The sequence below is a fragment of the Carex rostrata genome, chromosome 5 (assembly GCF_964058835.1).
Source record: "Carex rostrata chromosome 5, lpCarRost1.2, whole genome shotgun sequence".
NCBI lineage: Eukaryota > Viridiplantae > Streptophyta > Magnoliopsida > Poales > Cyperaceae > Carex > Carex rostrata.
The window spans coordinates 10,350,630-10,375,554 of record NC_135922.1 but is presented as its reverse complement, the minus strand read 5'-3'; the positions used below and the strand labels follow the sequence as shown (position 1 = coordinate 10,375,554).

The 24,925-nt window shown below is 39.0% G+C and overlaps 3 protein-coding genes across 5 annotated transcripts in view; all 3 read right to left on the bottom strand.

Moving 5' to 3' along the window:
• LOC144554015 (disease resistance protein RGA2-like) overlaps positions 1 to 4,901 on the bottom strand; it is a 53,284-nt gene extending 48,383 nt beyond the window's left edge. Inside the window, exons 1-3 of one of the 3 annotated variants that reach the window (XR_013511511.1) lie at positions 1,135 to 4,901; positions 984 to 1,046; positions 664 to 797 (exon numbers count right to left, since the gene is read on the bottom strand). Coding sequence is in view for 1 of the 3 variants with exons in the window: in XM_078302196.1 (XP_078158322.1) it covers positions 2,344 to 4,855 (2,512 nt within the window). In the remaining 2 variants the exon portion in view is untranslated. Of the gene's footprint in view, positions 1 to 663; positions 1,047 to 1,134 lie in introns of all 3 variants that reach the window. The other 2 variants (XR_013511512.1, XM_078302196.1) reach the window with 2 other exon arrangements.
• The window catches only part of LOC144554019 (putative disease resistance protein RGA4), a 65,440-nt gene that overhangs the window by 25,669 nt on the left and 14,846 nt on the right, over positions 1 to 24,925 (bottom strand). The gene's annotated exons all lie outside the window — the stretch shown is intronic.
• Positions 6,616 to 12,539, bottom strand: LOC144554012 (putative disease resistance protein RGA3). The gene is made up of 6 exons (XM_078302194.1): positions 8,716 to 12,539; positions 8,119 to 8,254; positions 7,637 to 8,025; positions 7,443 to 7,527; positions 7,217 to 7,275; positions 6,616 to 6,989 (listed from the first exon to the last, which is right to left on the bottom strand). Exon 1 carries the CDS (start codon positions 12,453 to 12,455, stop codon positions 8,739 to 8,741), a length of 3,717 nt encoding a protein of 1,238 aa, XP_078158320.1. The 5' UTR covers positions 12,456 to 12,539; the 3' UTR covers positions 6,616 to 6,989; positions 7,217 to 7,275; positions 7,443 to 7,527; positions 7,637 to 8,025; positions 8,119 to 8,254; positions 8,716 to 8,738.

Genomic DNA, 24,925 nt, shown 5'->3' with positions numbered 1-24,925 from the left:
GTGTAAAGCGCATTTAGATAATTCTTATTTCAAGTTATCATTAATTTTGTCTTTTGATGTTTCTTCTTTGCCTCAGATAAGTACTATGAAACCATATTATACAAAAAAAAAACTAGTATTAAATAATAAATTATACAAAAAGAAACTAGTATTAAATAATAAATTAAAACAAAAAAAAGTACTTTCATTTGTCCATATTATACATGGATCCGAAAATAAAATTAGGATCTAAAGTATGAAACCAAACTTTTTTGTCGGATCTAAAGTATTTTGTTCTGTTTTAGAAAATATTTCAGCACTCATTCTTTTTAAGAAAATATTTAAGCTTCTTTTCGTATTTCACAAAAATCCAACTGCTATTTCGGACAAAGTCTCAACTTATCACACTAGAGAAAAGGAAAACCATTAAGAAGTAGCTCAATTAGCACCTCTGTTTAAGGCTTGTGCGATTAGACAATTGATGTGTTATGTTTTTTTTACAAAAAGGACCCCAAAAAATTTATATATTACTGTTAAGCTTTGATGTGTTCGACAACATCTACCATGCACGATCGCAAACTAAATTAATAAAATATGCTTATAGTACGAAAATCAAAAGAATACGTGTAGCTATAGAATGCCTACAGATGTAACAGATCTACATTTCATATTGAAAATTTTCACCTGTAGTTGTCACTTTTGAATTCCTGTGTAATCATCTCAGATTAACCAGGCAAAAACATCTAGCAGCCTTTTTCGCCAAAGAAAATAGTCCTCCGGGATGCATCTACTGCCAAATTGTGAAGTATTTGCTAAACCTGGAAGGGCGTATTAAGTCAACATCAGATATCAGATATTGAAGACTCTCCTAAATGCATACATAAATCTTTTGTTGGCATAAAAAAAGATGCAAATCAGCAACAAAAGAGAGAAACACGTGAAAAATGTATAGTCTTTCGCATTGCTCGTTCCAATATTTGCTACAGTCAATATGCATGTACTACCTTGAAAGGCTACATTGTTCTGATCAATCAATGTAGCGGCTCTTACTGTGGCAGAATCACCTGCTGCATTAAAAAGATTGATGTTTATAACTTAAATAAGGAAAAACATTTAAAAACAAATTTAAAATGCTATGGTATGTATGTATTATACCTCTTATGTATTAGAAGATATAGGATTAGGATCATGCTGGAAAGCATGTGATTTTGCATGATGGAAACGACAGTGCAAAATCCTTTAATATGCTGGATCTTTTTCCACTTTTAAACATTGTAAATGGAATATCAGAAATCAGGTGGTGATACTTCCCACACTTTTTGAATTGTCTCTCCAGGTGTGGACAATTTATGATCCATAGTTCATTGAGGTTCTTTACCTGTTGCAATAAACCTTCAGGAAAGGCCCTTATCTTTGGGCACTCTCCAATATAAAGAAACTCAAGTGCTTTAAGCCCTTCCATTCCTTCTGGAAGATATGCCAAGTTGGGGCATTCTTTAATGTAAAGCAGTTCCAGATTGGCAAGGCATCCTATGCTCTGTGGAATGGAGCTCAAGCTTTCACATGTAATCATTCTCAACTTTCTTAGAGAACTGATGCTTACCAACCATTCTGGTAGGCATTGAAGTTTTGCACAATTACCAATATTCAGTTCTCGAAGAGATGAGCATTTGGGAATTTCAACCAGATTTGGACATCCATCAATTCTCAGTTCTTGAAGTATTGGTAATAACACTTCTGTACTTGACCTCCCAACTGTTGACTCTAGTTTTGATCCAAGAAAGTTCAGACAGTAAAACACACCAATATATCTTAGGAAGTTTAAACCTCTGAACACTTCCTCTGGCCAATAAATGAGTCTGTCACATTCCACAATGTGCAGAGTTCCGAGATATGTAAAACTCTTCCAGAACCAAAAGGACATATCTGATGGAATATTTGACACTTTTGAGAATTTCAATCCCCGACATTTTGTTGGAGTTATAATCTGCTCCCCCTCCTTTGCACCTACTGGTACAATACTGTTGTAATTTCCCAAAAATAACTCATTGAGAGATTCCCATGGTTCAAAAGAAAGAGCTTCATTTCCACCATGGCTCTCAAGAGAAAGGTCATGCAATGTGGTTAATCCTGTTGCAAAGCATGATAAGTTTTTGTTTCCCTTAACAGTCATGCTCGTGAGCAAAGGTACAATGGGAATTGCAGTCAGCTTAGGGCAGTTTGTGACTTCTAGTGTTGTGAGCTTGGGAAAAATCAATGATGACTTGTTGCCAACTTCACCTTCATACCAGCTGCATAATTCAGGCAATTCAGATAGTGTCATATTTTTTAATGATGGAAAAGCTACTCGGACATCTTCACCACCTTCGGCACTAGTGGATGCACTATTGCAAAGATGCATCAGGTTATCCAAATGTTTTAATTCGAGAATTTGAAGAAAAGGTAGCTTTTCTATTGGTGGTATTTTTGTGCACTCTATAAATTTAATGATATACAGCTCAATTAGATTTTCTAAGATTTGGTACTCTGTCAACCATAATGGAAGCTTATCTCCTTGATATTCTTCGATTCTCAGAACCTTCAATTTGTTGCAAGGTTTAAGAGCATCTAACACTTCACAAGGATCGCAGGGCAATACCTCTGGAGCATTTGATTTTGGTAGTAAGTTTCCATATTCCTCTGGCATTCCCCAGCATAATGCCAAATCATCTAGATCTTTCTTAGCCATCAAATTTGCTTCCCTTGCATCTACAACATGCTTAATTGTCTTTAGATTGTACAGATGCAATTGGCCATGGAGATTATTCAAGTTATTCAACTCCCCAATACCATTACCGGCATCAATGCCTACAATGTATGTTGTAAGTATTTGCAAGCAATTTAGCTGTCCTAAACCTTCTGGCATGCTTCTTAATTGATGACACTCACTAATATAGAGATGTCGAAGGTTAATCAAATATCGCATACCTTTTGGTAACTTTTCAAGATCCCAACACTTGGAGATCCTTAGGGTCTGCAAGAGATAGAGAGTACTAGTCTCTTGAGGCAATGATGTAATATAACTGATTGAAATCTCCAGATATCTCAAGTGTTTCATCATTCTGGGGGTAATGATATCTTTCTCAAGAGGCCTTACATCCAATTCTAATATACGCAGAGAGTTTGATTTTACAAATCCAATGTTTTTCACAAAGTCCGCCTTCCATGAATGATGAGGATTGGACGAAATGAGGCTCCGGATAGAAGGGAAGAAATCAATGGCTTTGTTAAAATCTGGGGGAGGTCTCCTTACTGAGATATGGCGGACAGTAATTATTGGCTGGTTCAGTTGGACTGGTACTTGTGATCTATATTGACACTTGTCACCCATGATGGATTGAGCAAGGTCGTGCATCATATCATGCATTTTGCACGTGGTTTTAGACCATTGCCCTCTTGTTCTTGATTGTCTAACTTCCTGAAAAAAGGACCTCCAAGCCAACTCAATAAAAATATCGTTGCCTTTCATTTCAAGGCTACTGGACCCATCAGATGGAATAAATCCGTTTGCCATCCAAAATTGGATCAGCTTGTCCTTGTCCATCACATAGTCCTTGGGGTATACTGCACAAAAAGCGAAACACGGTTTCATGTATGACGGCAAGTGGTCATAGCTAAGCCTCAATACTGGCAAAACCTCTTCTTTAACGGGCCTTTGTTCCCATATCTTGCTTTCTTCGAGTACAGCCAACCACTCTGTCACCTCAGACTTATAACTCATTAAGCTACCTAGTGTACTAATGGCCAGTGGCAATCCCCGACAATTCTGAACCATATTTTTACCAATCTCAACCAGCTCTTGGCATTCCTTTACCCCCTTACTAAATGCCCTTTTTTGGAATAGACCCCAGGATTCCTCCACACCTAAGCATCCCAAATTATAACTCTCTACGGTACCCATTATAGTACCTACTCTGCCACTCCTTGTTGTAACTATAACGACACTCCCAGAATCACCCCCGTTTAACCAAGCTCTCAGCCGCTCCCACTCATTGGCATTCTCATTCCAAACATCATCTAGCACAAGAATGTATCGCTTTCCGCATAAAACTTGGTGTAAATGCCTTTGTAGCATCTCCATGTTGTCAATTGAAAGATTGCAACCCCCTTCAACTAATTCAATAATTGATTTAACAAGATGACCAATATTAAACTCTTCAGACACACAAACCCATAATTGTAAGTTGAAGTATTCTTTCACTCTTGGATCGTTGTACACCAGTTGAGCAAGAGTGGTTTTGCCAAGCCCGCCCATACCAACTACTGGAACAACCTTGAGATTATCACTTTCACACCCTTCAAGCAATAAGCGCAGTATCTTCTCTTTATCTTCATCCCTACCCACAACTGTTGAGTCAACCATAAGAGAATCAGTTCTGATCCTATTGGTCACGTGCACCCTCTGGCCATGAGCAAAGCCAAACCTCCCAATCTGGACAACAAGTCCATCAAGCCTCCCCAAAATTTTCTTCAATTTCCCACTCATCTTATAGCGAAGCAGAGCAGGATTTTCAAGGGAAAAGAAGGCACTTACATTGTCGACCTTATGGCCACGTCTCACAGCATCCCGGCGTAGCTCCTCATAACAAAACTCATCGAGCATATCATCAGCCTCATAAGCAGCTGTTTCGAGCTTCTCAAGCCAGGATTTCACGGCTATGTTGGAATTTGCTTTCTCCTCAGCATCGGGAAGTACAGCCTGGATTTCGAGAAGCATGTTGTGGAGCCTCTCGCGCTGGTCATTGATGCCCCGCATCTCCCCAATCCGCTGAAATAGCGAGTCTGCTGCTTTTTGCAGCACAACTGGAATCAGAGCTGACAGTAGTAGATCTGCCATTGCTGGTTTGGGACGTACTTGAACTGACAAAGGAGTGCTCAGAAGTTTACTTTTATCTCAACTTCTGAAGGAGGATTGTTTTTGAGAGAAGAAAGAATTTGTTCACAGGAAATGGCAGAGATTTACTATGCCAGAGAGAACGTGTTATGTTTCTCTTGGTATTTGTGAAATGTGAGATGCAAAAGATAATATTTTAACTTAGTTGTTGTAAAGCAGCAATCAGTCTCACCCACCGTTGGAAGTTAGTGCCACTACAGTGTAATAATTAATGAAGCATTCGTCGAATGCGCATAGAAATAGCAGACCAATCAATCAGCAATCGCTCTCCTCTGCTAATTTCTAATTAAATTAATCAAGAGTTGGTTTAGTTGTCTTGTCGTCTAGTGCGACAAAAAAGAATAAAAAAAAGGAAGACAAAAGAAAGAAGCAACGGGTGAAAAAGACAAGGGGGTGGTTGAGAGTAGACAGAGAAACTGCGATGGAGGTGTGAAACTAAATTGGGTATTTGGATTGCATATCAGTATCCCAATTTGAGTTTCATTTTCTTAATTTTTTTGGGCCATTGACAAGGCCTAGTAAAAGGTTGAACCCCAAGTTTAACAAATAAAAACATTGCTCCAAATATCAATTTTTGAGCAAACAATTCATTTTTTTTTTCCATTTGATGTTCTCAGATTCATAAATTATCAAATCCTTTTGTATATTTTCTACCAAAAAAATTGAAGTAAATTAAGAGGACATATTTTCTACCAAATCAAATCATAGTTATAAAGAGTTACGACATCACTAATAAATATATCAAATGTCTTATTTTTTGGCATACACCATAAACAAAAAAACTAGAACTCCACAAAATTATTTAAATGAAATATTAAGATCTAAAAAAAAAAAGAGTGGACCACTCCTATCGGAGACAGTCAGGTCCTCAGAGTAGACCACCCCTATAGGGGGCGGTTGGGGTAGTTTACAAGGGTCCAGCCTGAAAGGAATCTAATGAGAAATTAATTGCCAAAAGGAATCTAATGAGAAATTAGAAACAATACTGCAGGACCGGGCCATATTTGTCAGAAACGGATGGAGTTAGTTATATAGAAACTGGCGAGGAGACCGACCATTAAAAAGTGGAGTAAAGCTACTGTTTTGTTAAGCTCCCCAATTGTTGGTGTGTTTAACTCTAAAATATATGGAATTTAGTTAAAACCAATTTTCTTCACGATGTGCTTAAATATTAATTTGTAAAAAATTAATATCGTTTAGTATATAATCAATAGGTTAAATAATAATGAAGAATGGATATATTAAAATAACTTACAATTTTTTATTTTTTTGCCAATTGATTTTAATTAATTCGAAAAAAAACCTTAAGGTTACACTACCACACACAGAGGCACTTGTGGAACCCTTTGGGGAAACTCTGCTATATCATTAGGCAAAGGCCTTAAAACCCTCCGAATTGTCTGTTGTGAAATAACTAAAAATAAAAGTAAAGGAAAAATGTCAATATAACATTATCTCCGACGGAAAACAATCATATCATTGTTTCAAATTGGAGCGTTGACAAGACTCTACTTAATAGAACTATCCAGGGCCCATTCAATAAATTCTTGCTCTGTTTCATTTGAAGTATCAGAGCAACATTAAATACAGAGGATTCAAAGAAGAGAAAAAAAAATAATAAAAGAAAAAAGGAATTGTTAAACTATGTGGAAATTTCAATTTGAACTTGAAACAAACTTTAAATATAAAGAACAAATAACTGCTGATGGAAAGAAGCAACCACAAATTACATAGATATGCTTTTTATACAGAGCAACATCAAATACAGAGGACTGAAAAAAAAGGACAAATAAAACAAGAATTGGTGCACTATGAGATTCCATTGTACCATGTAAAACAGAAGGCACCATGTTCCTATTTTAAACTTGAAGGTGTTCCAAACAACAGCTAGAATTTAGAACTGTGTGAGAGAATGCTGAAGCATATCTAGTGGGTATTCTACCCTCTGCCTTGCCTTCCATGCTTTGGTCATCTAGCGGGTATTCATACAATTGCCTGGATTTTCATAAGTGTCTGAAGACCCACATAATCTTGTCTATCATCATTCATTGGAGATGAAGTGCATGACCAAGATGCTCTGTATGATTAACCAATCATTTAGTAAAGAACGCTTGTATCTGCATGATTGTCGATTAGTCAACTTTTGAATGGAAGATTCATCTCTCCTTCTAAAAATCTTTTGAATTTGCGAGTTAATTATCAGTTAATGGTCACCGTCATAATCTAATATTTATTTGTCATGGGTAGAGATATAAAGGAAATAGCTTCTTCAATTAACAGAGGGATATAGCAATTAGAACTTACTTTTGTGAAAATTGGGAGAATGATAGAATGACTTTTTAGCTCTAAGGGGCTTCTACAAACTGCGCATTTAAATATAAACAATGGTTATTTAAGAATGGAATTTTACTTTTGTAATAATAGAGTTTTATCAGTAGCTGACTATATACCTATGTATCAGTGACAATGTCCCCAAAGCAAACAGAACAATTTAAATATGACTGACTCATTCAACATAGCTAATGCTTACTTTTGAATAGCCGAAGTTTGACTTGCAGCTTTCCCTGGTTTGTCATGTCCAGAAGATGCTTCTCCCAAATCCAATACTTGTAATCCTGTTCAGATTGAATAAATAAGAACGATGTCATTTCAATATTTTCCATTATAAATTTGCCGATGGACAACGACATTCAATTTACAAGAAAATAAATTCTACAGGCTGACCTGCTTAAGAGATTATTCTACTTGGAAGTCAGATTGTACTGATATCCAGCCTCCGGCACATACATTGCTCGCTTTCTTTGTCTCTCTACTCCCTTATTCACTTGAATGAAAAAAAAAAAAAAAACTAATTCTACAGGAGCATATAACTAGTTGAGCATACTAGAGAAAGGAAAGACAATATGAATTTGCTCAATTAGCACCTCTGTCTTATGTTAACATTTTTTTACAATAAGGACCCCAAAATTTTATTTATTACTGTTAAGATTGGTTTTGTTGGGAAACATCTGACATGATCACCAACTAATTTAAAGAAATCTCCATAGAGTACAAATGCCCAGAGTCCCACAGAAGAATGTCTTTGAGCAGAATCACCAGCTAAATTAAAATTTCTTCATAAAGTACAAGAAAAAACTCAGGTCAAAACAATAAATATGGCTACATATAATGCCTATTGATCTACATTTCAGATTGAAAATATTTACCTCTAGCTGTGATTTCATAATAATTCCTGTGTAGATCATCTCAGAATAAGCTGGACAAAATAGCTGCCAAAATGTTTCACTCAAGAAAATACTCCCACGATGCATCTACTGATAGATTGTGAAGCATTTGTCGAACCTGTAAGGGTGTATTAAATCAAGATGAGATAATGAAGACTTCCACCAAACAACATAACTTAATGTTTGTGCAATACTGATGATGAAGACTTCCACCTAAGAGCATAACTTAATCTTTGTGCAATACTGATGACTGTTCAAATTATATTTTGTTGGCATTAAACAAATAAGCAAATCTGCCAAAAAAAAACCTATATATGTGAACAATTTATGTCTATTGCATTACTCATGTTCATTACATACAATTGAATGGACAAAGAAGAACCATAGTGATGGATACCAATTGATCGAGCAATCAGTTGAACATTTTTTGTAATTAATCATTGATATGCTTGTATTACCTTGTAAGACTACTTTGTTCTACATTTATAATTTCTTATTCTTCAAGATTGCTCTTTATAAGTTTAGAAACACATTTGAATAAAAAATTAAAATGCTATAATGTGGATGTACTATATATACCTCAGATGGTAATTACGATGGGTTTAGGATCGTGGTGGAAAGCAAGTGATTTTGCATGAGGGCAATGACAGTGCGAGATTTTTTAATATGTCAGACCTTCTTTGTTCTCCAAATTTTGTAATTGGAATCTTAGAAATTAGGTGCCTATAATTCCCAAACATTCGAAAATGTCTCTCCAAGTGGGGACAACCTTCGATCCTAAAATCATTGAGGTTCTTTAGGTGCTGTAACAGACCTTCAGGAAGAACCCTTATCTTTGGGCACTCTTTGATCCAAAGTAAATCAAGTGCTTCAAGCCCTTCCATTCCTTCTGGAAGATGTGTCAAGTTGGGGCAGCCATTAATGCAGAGCGTTTCCAGACTGGTGAGGCCTCCTATGCTCCGTGGTAAGCAGTGCAAGCTTTCACATCTTAAAATATACAAGTCTTTGAGAGCAATCATGCTTCCCAACCATTCTGGTAAGGTTTGAAGTTTTGGATTACTACCAATGCGCAGCATATTGTTAATTGTTGAGCATTTGGGAACTTCGACCAGATTTGGACAGCCTACGATATCTAATTTTTCAAGTTTTGGCAAAAACACTTCTGTGATTGACCTCCCAACAGGTAATTCCAGTTGTGAGCCAAGAAAGTTTAGGCACTTAGAAATACGAAGATATCTTAGGCAGTTAAGACTTCTGAACACTTCCTCAGGCCAATAAATGAGACTATCACATCCATCAATCTGCAGATTTTCAAGAAATGTAAAACACTTCCAGAACCATAAGGCCGTATTTAATGGAATATTTGACACTGCCAAGAAACTCAAACTTCGACATTTTGTCTGAGTTATACTCACCTCCCCCTCTTTTGCACCTACTAGTACAATATTGTCGTATTTCCCCAAATTTAATTTATTGAGTGACTCCCAAGGTTGAAAAGAAAGAGATTCATTTCCACCATGGCCCACAAGTGACAGGTCATGCAATGTAGTTAATGCTGTTGCAAAGCGTGACAAGTCTTTGTTTCCTATTGCAGACATGCTCTTGAGTGACGGTACAATTGGCATTGCAGTCAGCTTGGGGCAATTAATGACTTCTAGTGCTTTTAACTCAGGAAAAATTAGTAATGACCTGTTGCCCTTTTCACCGTCACACCAGCTGCATAACTCTGGCATTTCAGACAATACCATCGTTTTTAATGATGGAAAAGCTATTCGGGCATCTTCACCACCTTCGGTGCAAAGAATCCTCAAATTATCCAAATGTTTTAGTTTGATATTTTCAAGGAAAGGTAGTTTTTCTACTGGTGGTATTCTTGTGCACTCTCTACATCCAATTATATACAGCTCAATCAGATTTTCTAGCATCTGGTACTCTATCATCCAGACGGGAAAATTTTTGCCTCTGTAATCTTTGATTTTAAGAACCTTTAAGTTGTTGCAAGGTTTAAGAGCATCCAACACTTCAAAAGGATCGCAATGCATTACCTTCGGAGCATTTGATTCTGGTATGTTATCGTAATTCTTTGGCATTCCCCAGCATAATGCCAGATCATCCAGATTTTGTTTAGCTATCAAATTAGCTTGCCTTGCATCTACAGCATGCTTAATTTCCCTTAGGTTGTACAAATGCAATTGGCCATGGAGATTATTCAAGTTATTGAGCTCCATAATACCATTACCGGCATCGGAGCCAACAATGTATGTTGTCAATATTTGCAAACAATTTAGCTGTCCTAAACCTTCGGGCATGCTTCTTAATTTAGGACATGGTTCAGTAATACATAGATGCCGAAGGCTACTCATATATCGCATACCTTCTGGTAACTTTTCTAGATGCCAACAATGGGGGAGCCTTAGGGTCTGCAAGAGATAGAGAGTGCTTATTGCGTCAGGCAATGATGTACATTCACTGATCGAAAGCTCCAAATATCTCAAGTGTTTTATTTTTCCGGCTGTAAAGATAGTTTTCCCAATAGGAACTACACGTAATTCTAATGTACGCAGCGAGTTTGGTTTGAGAAATCCAATGTTTTTCACATAGCTAGAACCTTTAGGACAGTACGAATAAATGAGGCTCCGAATAGAAGGGAAGCAATCAATGACTTTGTTAATATCTACCGGAGTAGTGCTTACTGAAACATGATGGACCTTAATCATTGATTTGTTAACCTGTGCTGGAACTTCTGATGTGGAGAGGCATTTGACACCCATGATGGATTGAGCAAGGTCATGCATCAGATCATGCATTTTGAACTTGGTTTGAAAGCAATGTTCTTCCCATGGATACGCAAATTTATCTGTCCAACAATGTATGCGGACCGGACCAACTTGCTTAATTTCCTCAAAAAATGACCTCCAAACCAATTCATTAAAAATATTGTTGCCTTTCATTTCCGGGCTACTAGACCCATCAGATGGAATAAATCCATTTGCCATCCAAAATTGGATCAGCTTATCCTTGTCCATCACATAATCCTTCGGGTATACTGCACAGAAAGCAAAACACATTTTCATGTACGAAGGTAAGTGGTCGTAGCTTAGCCTCAATACCAACAAAACCTCCTCTTTAACAGAACTTTGTTCCCATGTCCTGCTTTCTTGGAGTACATCCAACCACTCTCGCACCTCATACTTAAAACTCATTAAGCTACCTAGTGCATTAATGGCTAGTGGCAATCCCCGACAATTATGAACCATCTTTCTACCAATCTGAACCAGTTCTTGGCATTCCTTGACCCCCTTGCTAAATGCCCTTTTGTGAAACAGGCACCACGAATCCTCCTCATCTAAACATCCCAAATTATATGTCTCAACCGTACCCATTATAGTAGCCACTTTCTCACTTCTTGTGGTAACTATTACGACAGTCCCAGAATTACCACAGTTTAATATAGCCCTCAGCCGCTCCCACTCATGGGCATTCTCATTCCAAACATCATCTAGTACGAGAACATATCGCTTTCCACATAAAACTTGGCGTAAACGCCTTTGTAGCATCTCCATGTTGTCTACAGAAAGATTGCAACCCCCTTCAACTAATTCAATAATTAATTTAACAAGATGACCAATATTAAACTCTTCAGACACACAAACCCATAATGGTAAGTCGAAATATTCTTTCACTCTAGGATCATTGTACACTAGCTGAGCAAGAGTTGTCTTGCCAAGCCCACCCATACCAACTATCGGAACAACAATGAGATCATCATTTTCATGCCCTTCAAGCAATAATTGCACTACCTTCTCTTTATCTTCATCCCTTCCCACAACTTTTGATTCAACCACAAGTGAATCAGTTCTGATACGATTGACCACATGTACCCTCTGCCGCTGAATAAAACCAAACCTCTCCATCTGGACAACTAGACCATCAACCCTTCCCAAAACTTTCTTCAACTTCCCACTCAGCCTATAACGAAGCAGAGCAGGATTTTCAACGGAAAAAAAGTCACTTACATTACCGACCTTATGGCCACGTCTCATGGCATCCCGACGCAGCTCCTCATAACAAAAATCGTCAACCAGATCATCAGCCTCATAAGCAGCTGATTGGAGCTTCTTGAGCCACGATTTCACGGCTGCGTTAGAATTTGCTTTCTCCTCAGCATCGGGAAGTACAGCCTGGATTTCTTGAAGCATGTTGTGCAGCCTCTCGCGCTGGTCATTGATGCCCCACATCTCCCCGATCCGCTGAAATAGTGAATCTGCCACTTTGTTTACCACTGCTGGAATCAAAGCTGACAGTAGTAGATCTGCCATTGGTGGTTAATTTGGAAGTTACAGAGAGGGTGAGTTTTATCTCAATTTCTAGAATAGGATGGTCTTTGAGAGAAAAGAGAATTTGTTTACTGATTGTTGATGTAATGTGAAGACTTTTCTGAATTTTCCTTATTTTGGAGCAATTTCGTGGTTGCAGTAGTTGTAAAGCAGCAATCAGTCTCATCACCCACCTTTGGAAATCTGCTGGAATTCATGGGGATTTCAGGAACCCTGAAATTCTCAATGCAACCATCTATATAATTCGTGATTTGTGCATAAAATTCTGTCTGCTTTGAGATTCGTGTATGAAAAAACTTAAATGGTTGGATTTGGAATTTCAGGACTCTGAAATTCTTAAGGATTTCAGCAGATTTCATTTCCCTTTGGAATAAAGGAGCATCTGCTGATTGTGCATGGGCCCCGCAAAACAATAATTTATTGGAACATTAGACCAACTGACGAAGCAATCAATCCAAATCGCTCTCCTCTGCTCCTTCCTAATTAAATTAATTATGATTCTAGTAGTTGTCTTGTCGTATGGAGGCTATGAGAAAATTTCGAAAGAATACATTAATTTTTATGTAAGTAAAAGATAGAGTAATCAATTAATTAACGAAACTATTTAAATACATTTCTTTAAAAGAAAATTGATTTTTTTTGTTTTATACAAGTTATCAATTAATTATTTCATTGTTTTATACAAGTAAAATAAGTACAATATTAGTACATTTATTCCATTTTTATTATTATTTTTTGTACCTTTTCGTTTTGGAACCTATAATGATGATGATTCTGTATATATAAATAAAAAATATTTTTATGTGTTCTGTTATTTAAAATATCCACGGGTAAGAGAAAAACAGAAAAGGTATTGTACCTCGAGCATTAGTCCCCCGATAATCCCCGTAACTAACTACACACATTGTAGATAAGGTTTGGATAAGATTTTAATGGTTCCAATTCTCCTCAATCTCTCATTCCCATCTCTCCTCATTTTCAAAAAATTTTCTCGTGACTCTCTTCGAGCTCGTTTTTCAATTTCTCCGGCGATCGCCTCCGTCCCGACCAAATTGCGTCCTTCCTCCCCTCCTCACCTCCTTCCTCTTACCGGGTCGGGTTTGGTCGGGAACCACAACCCGCAATTGTAGCCACCACAGAGACAGCTACCGCTTCTCTACTGCCAGATTCCATCCCTCCACCATCCAACGGCCACGATCTCCCCTCCTTCCCCATCCTAAAACCTCGCTCCAAGCGCCGGCCCGCTAAGTTCCCACCTCGGTCGAATAAGGCTTCGGCGGTCACTGATGTGGTAGAGGTGCTCGAGGAGCGGCCGTGGAATCTCAGGTCGTGCCACAGCTCAGTACATGGCCCACCTCAAGAAAGGAGTAGCAGCGGCCTCGATTCTCTATGCCGCTCACGATTGACGAGATTGAAGAGGATATATATTCTGTAACTGGATCCCGACCATACAACTTCATTTCCAGTACTTCACAACCAAAGTTCAAATCATGGTACATTGGCTACCGTGGCACATGCTATGTATACCAAAAGTGTGTTTAATATTTCCTATAATCCAAAGTTAGTTTCTTTGCTGGTACAAAGTTTCTCTTGTTTTGCTGTAATAGTGTAGAAAGTAAAAACCCTGAAATAGCCAATGTATGGAACATATGAAACTAAAAGCTCTGTAATCCAAAGGCATGTTCCAAGAAATATCAGCAAATCTGACTCTAATGTGTCTTTCTGTAAGAACATATGGAACTAAAAGCTCAGATTAAGCCGAACTGATGTTGAGATGGTTTGTTCATGTGAACTAGAATTCAGTTGCTTCATTATGAATAAGTCAGGGGCGCTAACCAATTTGAAACATTGTTTTGACTTTTGACAGTTTGATGTTAGAAATAATCAAATATATGCTGCTCGTTACTTTCAAATAAAATCATACCAAAAATGTCAGATGACTTGCAAGTTATATATAGTTGGTGCACCTAGCAAAATATAAATCTAGAATTATCATAGCATTATACGTGAGTCATCAGGTAGCTGTGGAAACTTAATATTCTTCTCTTCAAATTCCTTTTCTTTGAAAAAATTGTTTATAGAGTAATGTGATAAGGTTTATGGACCATTAGAAATAGCATCTAGGTGTTGATTTAAAAAAATAAATTGAAAAAAGTAAATTATGTCTACATAATTCTTTAATTAGATTTACAAGATTCTGACTTATGTCTACATAATTCGTTTAATCAGGGGCATCAGCATAAGCGAGGTCTATATGAAGGTGCATTTCGGGTTTCCAAGATGGTTGGGATAGTTTTGGTACTGGACCGGTACATATTAAGGTACAAGCGGATTACATATTCTGGTACAAGGCACTATCATCGAAGCTGCTGCAATGGTAGATTGATTCTTGCTCCGGCTACTGGTAACGAGATCTTAGAGGCATCCACACTGTAGATTTTTATTGTATGGATGTACTGACATATGGCATTGCCAATTATTTATAAGGGTTCTTTTGGTTTTTTTTTTCCTGGGGCCGTCATCAGTCCTTTGCAAGGGGTTTTCTGTTTTTTTTTTTTTTCTTTGAATATTTCTAGGGTCAAACTTCTTAGACTGGTATCATCGAAATGATTTACACCTGGTACATATAAAGTTGTTTTTCTAGTAATAAAGAAACACACAACAGCTAAGATACTAAGAGCTTTTACCTTGTATCAAAATGGACCTTTTTGGACTTGAACACTTGAGATCATTTTAGGATTATAAGATCCTTGTACTTAATATAATTCATGTATTATGTTTAAATAATTTCTTGATGGCTATTTGGAGGTGATGGTGTTGATGCCAGAGGAGCGGAATTGTGTCACCTTCATGGGTCACTCCATCTTAGAATCAAAGAGGGAGAAAATTTGAAAACATTTATGCTTTATAAGTAGTGTTATGTTATACTTTTCATTATTGCTTTGATTTGTATGAAATGTATGTTTGGTGAAAAATATTTATGTTAGTTATTGGTAATTTATTTTGTTTAATGATAAAAATTATGTCTCATTGGTAGATGTAATAGTATGTGTGTTTTGAGATTAGTTCTTATGTTTTCAGTATTTAACAACACTTTCTAGAGAGTGATATGATAAGGTGTACATACTTCAAAACAATTAGAAGTAGTATCTAGATGCAAATTTAATAAAAAAAATTAGAAAAAATTAAAATTAAAATTCTTTTATTGGTTTACAGTATTCAACAAAACTGTCTACAGACTCATGTGATAAGTTTTACAGAATTCAAAACGTTTGGAAGTAGCATCTAGATGCAAATTTAAAAAAAAATTAAAATTTGAATTTTTTTTTACCATTTACATGATTCAACAAAACTATTTACAGAGTTATATGATAAGGTTTACAAAATTTAAAATAATTGAAAGTAACATATAGAATAATATTTGAAAAAAAAATTGAATTTTTTTTTTTACATATATATCTATTTACACAATTTTAAATTACAAGAAAATGCTTAATCATGGTTGATGCCAGAATTGATGTATAGTGAATGATTTATAATTTGTATACATTACACGCTTGTACTTGAATTCAGGTATTAGATTTACAGTGTTTAAATAAACAGTTTACAGTGTTATGTAATAAGATTTAAAGAATTCAAAATAATAGGAAGTAGCATCTAGATCTAAAATAAAAAAGTTGTGAAAAAACATTTGAATTTTTTTTTACCGATTTACAGTATTCAATGAAATTGTCTACAGAGTCATGTGATAAGGTTTATAGAATTCAAAAAATATATAATTGAATTTCTTTTACTGGTTTGTAGTTTTCAACGAAAATGTCTACAGAATTATTGATAAGCATAAATTATATACACATTTGATCTAGATTTTATCACAAAAATAACCTCAAACATCTTGTATTTTTAATATAAAGTGATTTAAATACACCTAGAATCAATATATTACGGTTGTTTGGCTTTTCATTGCAGGAAATGATGAAAAATGGCGAAAATACCCTCCAGTGCGGATCAACTGATCCGCAGTGCGGATTAGGGCAGCCGCACTGGGTACTTAGCCAAATTTCCAACATTCAAGCGCTGCGCAGGAAAAAGTCCGAGCCTAGTGCGGATGAACTTCCACCCGCAGTGCGGATCAGCCCAGCCGCATCCACTACTTAGCCGAATTTCAGAACCTTCAGGAAATCAGAAACCACCCGCAGTGCGGATCAGCCATCCGCACTGCCATCCGCATTCAACCAATTCGCAGAAATTTAAATAAGGAAACTTAGTGCCAATGCGGATGAGACCACCCGCAGTGCGGATTAGCAATCCGCACTGGAGCCGCAGAAAGCCAAATTTGCACGGTTTCAACACGGCTTCTATTTTTGGCACATGATGGACACGTTTTTACAGCAAAACGTGGACAAGACATCCTGGGAAACAATCCAATTATAACACCCATTAACTCCACTTCCTAGGCTCTTAATTGGGTATGGTCATTGGCTATAAAAGAGGGTGTTCATTCTCCATTCAAAATCATCTCTCATTCATTCTCTCTCTACACACACACATCTCTTAGCAATAAATTATGGAGAAAAGGAAAGCTTTCAAGCAAGGAGAAGAAGGGTTTCCTGAGCAAGAAATCAGCAAGATAGAGGTTTTAGATTTGTCAAAGGGTGTATTTACTTCCTTTATTTCATTTCTTCTTACTTTGCCAATTTTTGTAATGGATCTCTCCATGAGGGAGTAGTTCTCTCTCTAGGGGTTTAGGTCAATGCATGAACTTGTTTAATTCTATTTTATTCAGTTATTTGTTTTTATTATGATTGTTTTATGGGATTTGATTGTTAATTTCTGTGATTTATCATTTGTGTTGATTCCGTAGTTTAGTACTTGAAATCGCTGTAGTCCCGCTTTGGAATCGGTTTGTTAGGCAAAAGATCCAAAGAAGTTAGGATGAGAGGAGAGTACCAAATTATGAACACAAATATCTTAGGTTTTAGGTTAAAAGCGACCGTACTTTGATACCTATAACCGGAACTATAGAAATTAAGGGTTAGGGTTTGGTGAAGAACGACCGTGAAGTCAAACCCCTACTTAGGACACCTATATTGATTAAGTAATTAGTCAATATAGGCTAACAAGAGCTTAATGGGTCTAGATAATTAGGGTGAAGAACGACCGTGAAGTCCAAAATTATCTAGGCACGTTATTAATTCACGACCGTGACCCTTTTTAACACTTTAGGTTAGAAACCTCATCAAATCATACATGAATTCAAACAAATACCGAATAGATAGAGTTAGCAAGGGATTGTAGACCAAAGACCCCTAGATCTCTAAATCTTGAAAACAAATCAATTCTTTTCTTCTTAATTCGTTTACTTTTATTGTTTTAAACTCTCTATTCGGGTATTGAACCCAACCTTAGGAATTGTTAGAACAAACCCCCCTTTTACTTTTATTGCACTTTACTTTATTTTATTTTCTGAAATTTACTACTAAAGTTTAAGCATAGTAATTAAACATTCTCCCTGCGGATCGACACCTCAAATACTACTTTGATATAATTGTGCACTTGCAATTTAACTCAAAAGTGTGTTAAAGGTTTAAAAAGTACATCATTGTACTGAAACTTTGTGCATACGCTTTTGCGCGCATCAAGTTTTTGGCGCCGTTGCAGGGGAGTATAGTTTAATTCTAAGTTTTGACTTTACAATTTATTTCAGATTTTTATTTTCTTTTGTTTGGGAACTAACCTTCCTTCTTTTTCAGCTTTCTATGAGCTTTGGGAGAACCCCTTTAGGAACGCTTAATCTCGAAGACGAAGAATACTCAAACATGGCTACCCGATCTCTACCCATCAATTTCAATAACCACGTAGAGAATCCGGTTTTCGAACATAACGACCGAAACGCACATGACAACCGAGATGATCAATCCGTTCATGATGAAAGTTCCCGCGTACGAGGAGTAACACTATCTCCTGGGAACCACGACAACAACCACAATAATAATGGAAATGGCCGTAACCGTCAACAAGGCCCCCGCTTCGGTTTCATTCCTCATGGCCAAGATTCGTGCGACATCAAGCCCTCTCTCATCCACCTTCTCGGCCAAAGTCAGTTTGGGGGAGCCCAAAACGAAGACCCGCATGCCCATTTGGCGGTCTTCGAAGAGCATTGTGGCACGTTTGCTCGAGAAGGAGATGATCTAGACAACCTAAAACTCAAATGCTTCCACTTGTCCCTCCGAGACAATGCGAGAACATGGCTAAGGACTGTCAACCGTGACTACATCGAGACATGGGACGACATGGAGAAGTTATTCTTAGGAAAATACTTTCCTCCATCCAAAACCCAACATTTCCGAACGAAGATCACGACGTTCAAGCAAGCCGAGGGGGAGTCTCTAACTGAGGCATGGGACCGATGGGCGGAGCTCCAACGCTTGTGCCCTAACCATGGCCTTGACATGTGGTTGCTCTTTCAATTCTTTTATGGGGGTTGCACAATAGCTACTAAAACTCATTTAAATTCAGCTGCAGGGGGTAACATGTCACGAATGGATCCGGCACAAGCCATGGCAATGATTGAAGATATGGCAATCAACCAACGGGAGTGGACGGCTGAGCGAGGGGCACGAACCCAAACCACACCGGGCATGATGAAGGTCGACGAGGTTACTGCCTTGAGAGCGCAGATGGAGGCCTTGCAACACCAAATGGCACAAATGCAAAGTGCCAAATCTATGGCAAAGAAGGCTCCATGCGGCATATGTGGAGAGGTGACTCATATCACCACCGAGTGTCAAGTCCTCATTAAAGGCGACGAAATAGAACAAGCAAACGCTATGTTCTATAATCAGGGAGATAAGAGGAACGACCCAATCTATAATAAGGTTAGGCAAAATGATAATTTCAATTCAAATTCTTATAACCCTAACAACAGGTGGAACCATCCGAACTTCAAGTGGAAGACCGAGAACAACAATTCCAACCAATACCAAAGCCGGCCCAACCAAAACTCTTATCAAGGAACCTCTCAAAATAGCAACATAGAAAAGATGATTCAAGACTTGATGACCCAAGTAAGCGACTTTACAGCATATCAAAGGAACACCAACACGGAAGTTTCGGATTCCTTGAGGGACTTGACTAAGAAGTTTGAGTTCTTAGACACCAAGACCTCGATGCTAGAAACACAAGTTGCACAACAAGCATCTTCGTCCTTCCGACAGCAAGGCACACTACCGGGCAAGCCCGACATCAACCCAAGGGAGCACGCAAAGGCAATAACCTTGAGGAGTGGCACGGAATACGAAGGACCCAAGATGCCAATCATTGAAGAGCAGCAACAATCACCAAAGGAGACACAACCACCTCCAGCTCCTCTCAATGCGGAAATTCAAGCATCAAAGGAATCTCAAGAACCGGGTAATTCTATCCCGGCCAAGGTAAAACCTATTGAAACTCCTAAGTATATTCCACCACATAGGTTTATACCCTTTCCTCAAAGGTTAGTAAAGCACAAACTTGACCAACAATATGCCAAATTCGTAGAACACCTCAAGAAATTGAATATCACCATCCCTTTTACCGAGGCAATCACTCACATGCCCGCTTATGCAAAATTCTTGAAAGACATTCTCTCTAACAAGAGATCAATTGAGGAAGTAGGTACGGTGTCCCTCAATGAGGAGTGTAGCGCTCTTTTTCTAAACAAGCTACCTCCGAAATTGAAGGACCCCGGGAGTTTTGCAATTCCGTGTATAATTGGTGATACCAAATTTGAGAGGTGCCTATGTGATTTGGGAGCAAGTGTGAGCCTTATGCCAAAGACCGTCTATCAAAGGCTAAAACTTGCTGACTTGAAACCCACAAGAATGTCACTACAACTAGCCGATAAGACGGTACGCTACCCCAAGGGGATTGCGGAAGACGTGATTGTTATGATCGGTAAGTTCTTTGTCCCGGTAGACTTTGTGGTAGTTGAAATGGAGGATGACACCCATACCCCTCTTCTATTGGGACGGGACTTCTTAACCACAGCCGATGCAAACATAAATGTCAAAGAAGGAAAAATATCCTTTGACATTGGAGGCGAAAAGGTAAATTTTCATATGTTTAATGCCATTAAATTCCCTTCAAATGACAATGATTCTATTTGTAGATTGGATGTTTTAGATTCCATTGTAGCTACTCACGAAGAGGAACAGGTGGTGAATGAACACCTCGATCCAGATCTAGAAGAAACCGGGTCTCAACACGACGAAAATGGTGAAAATTTTCCCCAGTGCGGATGGAGCACCCGCACTGCGGATGGGGGGATCCGCACTGAGCCCCCTGAAGCAGCCATTTCAGCTCAGATTTGTGAAGTTTCAACCGATTCCAGTGCACCGAAGGTCGAGCTCAAGCCACTACCACCTACCCTTCGCTATGAATACTTGGGGGAAGACGAAACCTACCCGGTGATTGTCAATTCCAAGCTCAACAAAGAACAAACCGAGAAGCTTCTACACGAGCTAAGGCTACATCGTAAGGCGATCGGATACACAATCGATGACCTAACCGGGGTAAGTCCATCCCTTTGCATGCATAGGATCCTAATGGAGGATGATCACAAGCCCACCATAGAAGCTCAACGAAGGCTCAATCCGAATCTTAAGGAGGTGGTAAAGAAGGAAATCCTCAAACTACTTGACGCCGGGATCATTTACCCAATCTCCGACTCCAAATGGGTAAGCCCAGTTCATGTAGTTCCAAAGAAGGGAGGCACAACGGTAGTGAAGGGCGACGATGACAAAATGATCTCTACAAGGGTAGTTACCGGGTGGAGGATGTGCATCGATTACCGAAAACTCAACAATGCAACACGAAAGGATCACTTCCCATTGCCGTTCGTGGATCAAATGCTCGAACGGCTAGCCAATCACACACACTTTTGTTACCTTGATGGGTACAGCGGATTCTTCCAAATCCCTATACACCCTGAAGACCAAGAGAAGACGACTTTTACTTGCCCCTACGGCACATTTGCATACCGAAGGATGCCGTTCGGTCTTTGCAATGCCCCAGCAACCTTCCAAAGAGCCATGATGGCTATTTTTTCAGATTTATTAGAAAATTCCGTGGAGGTTTTCATGGATGACTTTTCAGTTTTTGGTACTTCTTTTGATGATTGCCTATCTAATCTAATCAAAGTTTTAGAACGTTGTGAACAGGTTAATCTAGTGCTAAACTGGGAGAAGTGCCACTTCATGGTGCAAATGGGGGTTGTTCTAGGCCACGTGGTGTCTTCCAAAGGCTTGGAGGTCGACAAAGCAAAGGTTGAAGTGATAGAGAAGCTGCCATATCCGACTTGTGTGAAGGATGTGAGAAGTTTCTTAGGGCATGCCGGGTTCTATCGACGGTTTATCAAGGATTTCTCTAAAATTTGTAAACCTCTTACCAATCTAACCATGAAAGATGCAGAATTTAATTTTGATAAACCTTGTGTAGATGCTTTTGATAGGATTAAGAAGGCACTAATCTCAGCTCCCATTCTTCGACCACCAAATTGGGAGGTGCAATTCGAGATTATGTGTGATGCAAGCGATTTCGCCGTTGGGGCCGTGCTCGGACAAAGGATCGACAACAAGCCACATGTGATCTATTATGCGAGCAAGGTCCTCGATGAAGCACAAATGAATTACACAACCACGGAGAAGGAGTTCCTAGCGGTCATATTCGCTATAAACAAATTCCGGCTCTATTTGGTGGGATCCAAGGTAGTTGTGTATACCGATCATGCGGCAATCCGATACCTTCTCAGCAAAAAGGATGCCAAACCACGCATAATCCGATGGATTCTTCTACTCCAAGAGTTCGACCTAGAAATAAAGGATAAGAAGGGGACTGAAAATTTGGTGGCGGACCATCTCTCACGCCTCACCATTGAATCTAAGGAGGAAGACATGCCTATTGATGACTCATTCTTAGACGAGCAACTCTATGCAGTCAACAACCTTGAGGCGCCATGGCACGCGGATTTTGTCAACTACCTTACATGTGAAATAATACCTCCATGTCTAACTTTTCAACAACGAAAAAAATTCTTGTCGGATGCGAAATATTACTTTTGGGACGAACCGTTGTTGTTTAAGTTAGGAGTGGATGGTATCCATAGAAGGTGCGTACCCCAAGAGGAAACCGAACAAATTCTTCATTGTTGCCACTCATCCGCCTATGGAGGACACGCTTCAACCGACAAAACCGCCGCCAAAGTTCTTCAAGCCGGGTTCTTTTGGCCCACACTCTTTCAAGACGCAAGGGAGTATGTGCTTAGGTGCGACAAATGTCAAAGAACCGGGAATATATCGAGAAGACATGAGATGCCCTTAAACTCCATACTTGAAGTCGAATTATTTGATGTTTGGGGGATCGACTTTATGGGCCCCTTTCCGAGTTTTTGCAACAACAAGTACATACTTGTTGCAGTCGATTACGTGTCAAAATGGGTAGAAGCCGTAGCTAGCCCAACCGCCGACTCCGCCGTGGTAAGAAAACTCTTTCAAAAGATTATTTTTCCTAGGTTTGGAGTACCCCGAGTGGTGATAAGTGATGGCGGATCTCATTTCATCAACCGCCAATTTGACGCTTTACTACTCAAGTATGGAGTCAAGCACAAGGTGGCCACGCCGTACCATCCACAAACAAGCGGCCAAGTTGAGGTGTCCAACCGTGAGATAAAGAGCATCCTCCAAAAGGTGGTGAATACATCAAGGAAAGATTGGTCACTCAAATTAGACGAATCACTATGGGCATACCGGACCGCTTTCAAAACACCTATAGGTATGACTCCTTTCAAACTTGTGTATGGAAAAGCATGCCATTTGCCGGTCGAGCTTGAGCATAAAGCTTATTGGGCGATAAAAACCCTAAACTTTAACATGGGGGCAGCCGGTGAGAAGAGAATCCTCAACCTACATGAGTTGGAAGAAATACGCCTCAATGCATACGAAAATGCCAAGTTATATAAAGAAAGGACAAAGAGATGGCATGATAAACACATCTTGAGGCGAGATTTTCATGAAGGAGACACCGTTTTATTGTACAACTCACGTTTAAAACTCTTTCCCGGAAAATTGAGATCACGATGGAATGGCCCATTTGAAGTAACAAAGGTGTTCCGATATGGAGCAATTGAGATATGGAGCAAAGACACAGGGGCATTTAAAGTGAATGGACAACGCCTAAAACATTACCATCATGGCGTTCCGGAAGTTGCGAAGGAGAATATGCGTTTAGCCGATCCATCCACTCAATAGTGAGCACGAATCATGTCGAGCTCACGACGTAAAATTGAGCACTTCTTGGGAGGCAACCCAAGGCTCTTTACTTTCTGCAATTTATTTTTACTTAATTTACTTACCAATTTAACAAATTTACAATTAACTAACATTAGAGGGTTATGCCGACGAAAAACTGTGGAAATTTTCCCCAGTGCGGATGGAGCACCCGCACTGCGGATGGGATGAGCCGCACCCGAGGTAAGTTTTTCTAATTTTTCTAAAAATTTAAATTTTTTGTCGGTGCGGATGAGGGCACCCGCAGTGCGGATGGGCCCATCCGCACCAGTGCGTCTCTTTAAACCGTCCCAACCCCATTTCTTCGCGCCCTTTCGTCTGTCCAACTATAACTCCCGGATTTCTCTCTTCTTAACCCTAAAACTTCCTTCCTCTACCTATTTCTTCTTGTCCTCTCCCTTCTCCACTCTTTTTCTCTTTTCCTTCTCCCTTTTTCTTCTCCAAAACCGAAGTTCCACTTCTCTCAAGCCATTCTTCGTGAAAAACTCGGATTTCTACGCATTTACTTGAAATTTTCGCGATCTACAACGAGGTTTGATCTCTCCTTACCCCAAATTTAAGTTATTTGTAGTTAGATCTGTGAAATGATACCAAAATTCGAAGAAAATGGCCAAAATTGGTGAAAACGGTTAAAACCAGACCCCGATGCGGATCACCAACCCGCAGTGCGGATGAAGTGACCCACACCAACTCTGTAAAACCCTAGCAATCGTTTAAGTCCCCAGTGCGGATCAGTGACCCGCAGTGCGGATGAATGACCCGCACCAACACTGTAAAAACCCTAGAAATTGTCCAAGTACCTGGTGCGGATCACAGAACCGCAGTGCGGATGGGTTTTATCCGCAGCAGGCTCGGGAAAACCAGAACTTAGCCAAATTGGAGCCAGTGCGGGTGAGATGAACCGCAGTGCGGATGGAAGTGACCCGCACTGAGCCCAAATTACATCAAAATCTTCGTAATTTTTAACCATTTTCATTTTTCTACTTCAGATAAGATGGCGACAAGGACATCCAAGCGTCTGAGGACCGGCAAGGGGAAGGCTCAACCAAGCAACCCATCCGTTCCATATCCACCCGCCTTGGAGTTGAATTCTCACCAACAACTCCGGAAGGTTGCACTCGAATCCCA

Coding starts and splice junctions, on each gene's coding strand:
- LOC144554012 (XM_078302194.1), bottom strand. CDS start 12,455: ATGGCAGATCTACTACTGTCAGCTTTGATTCCAGCAGTGGTAAACAAA.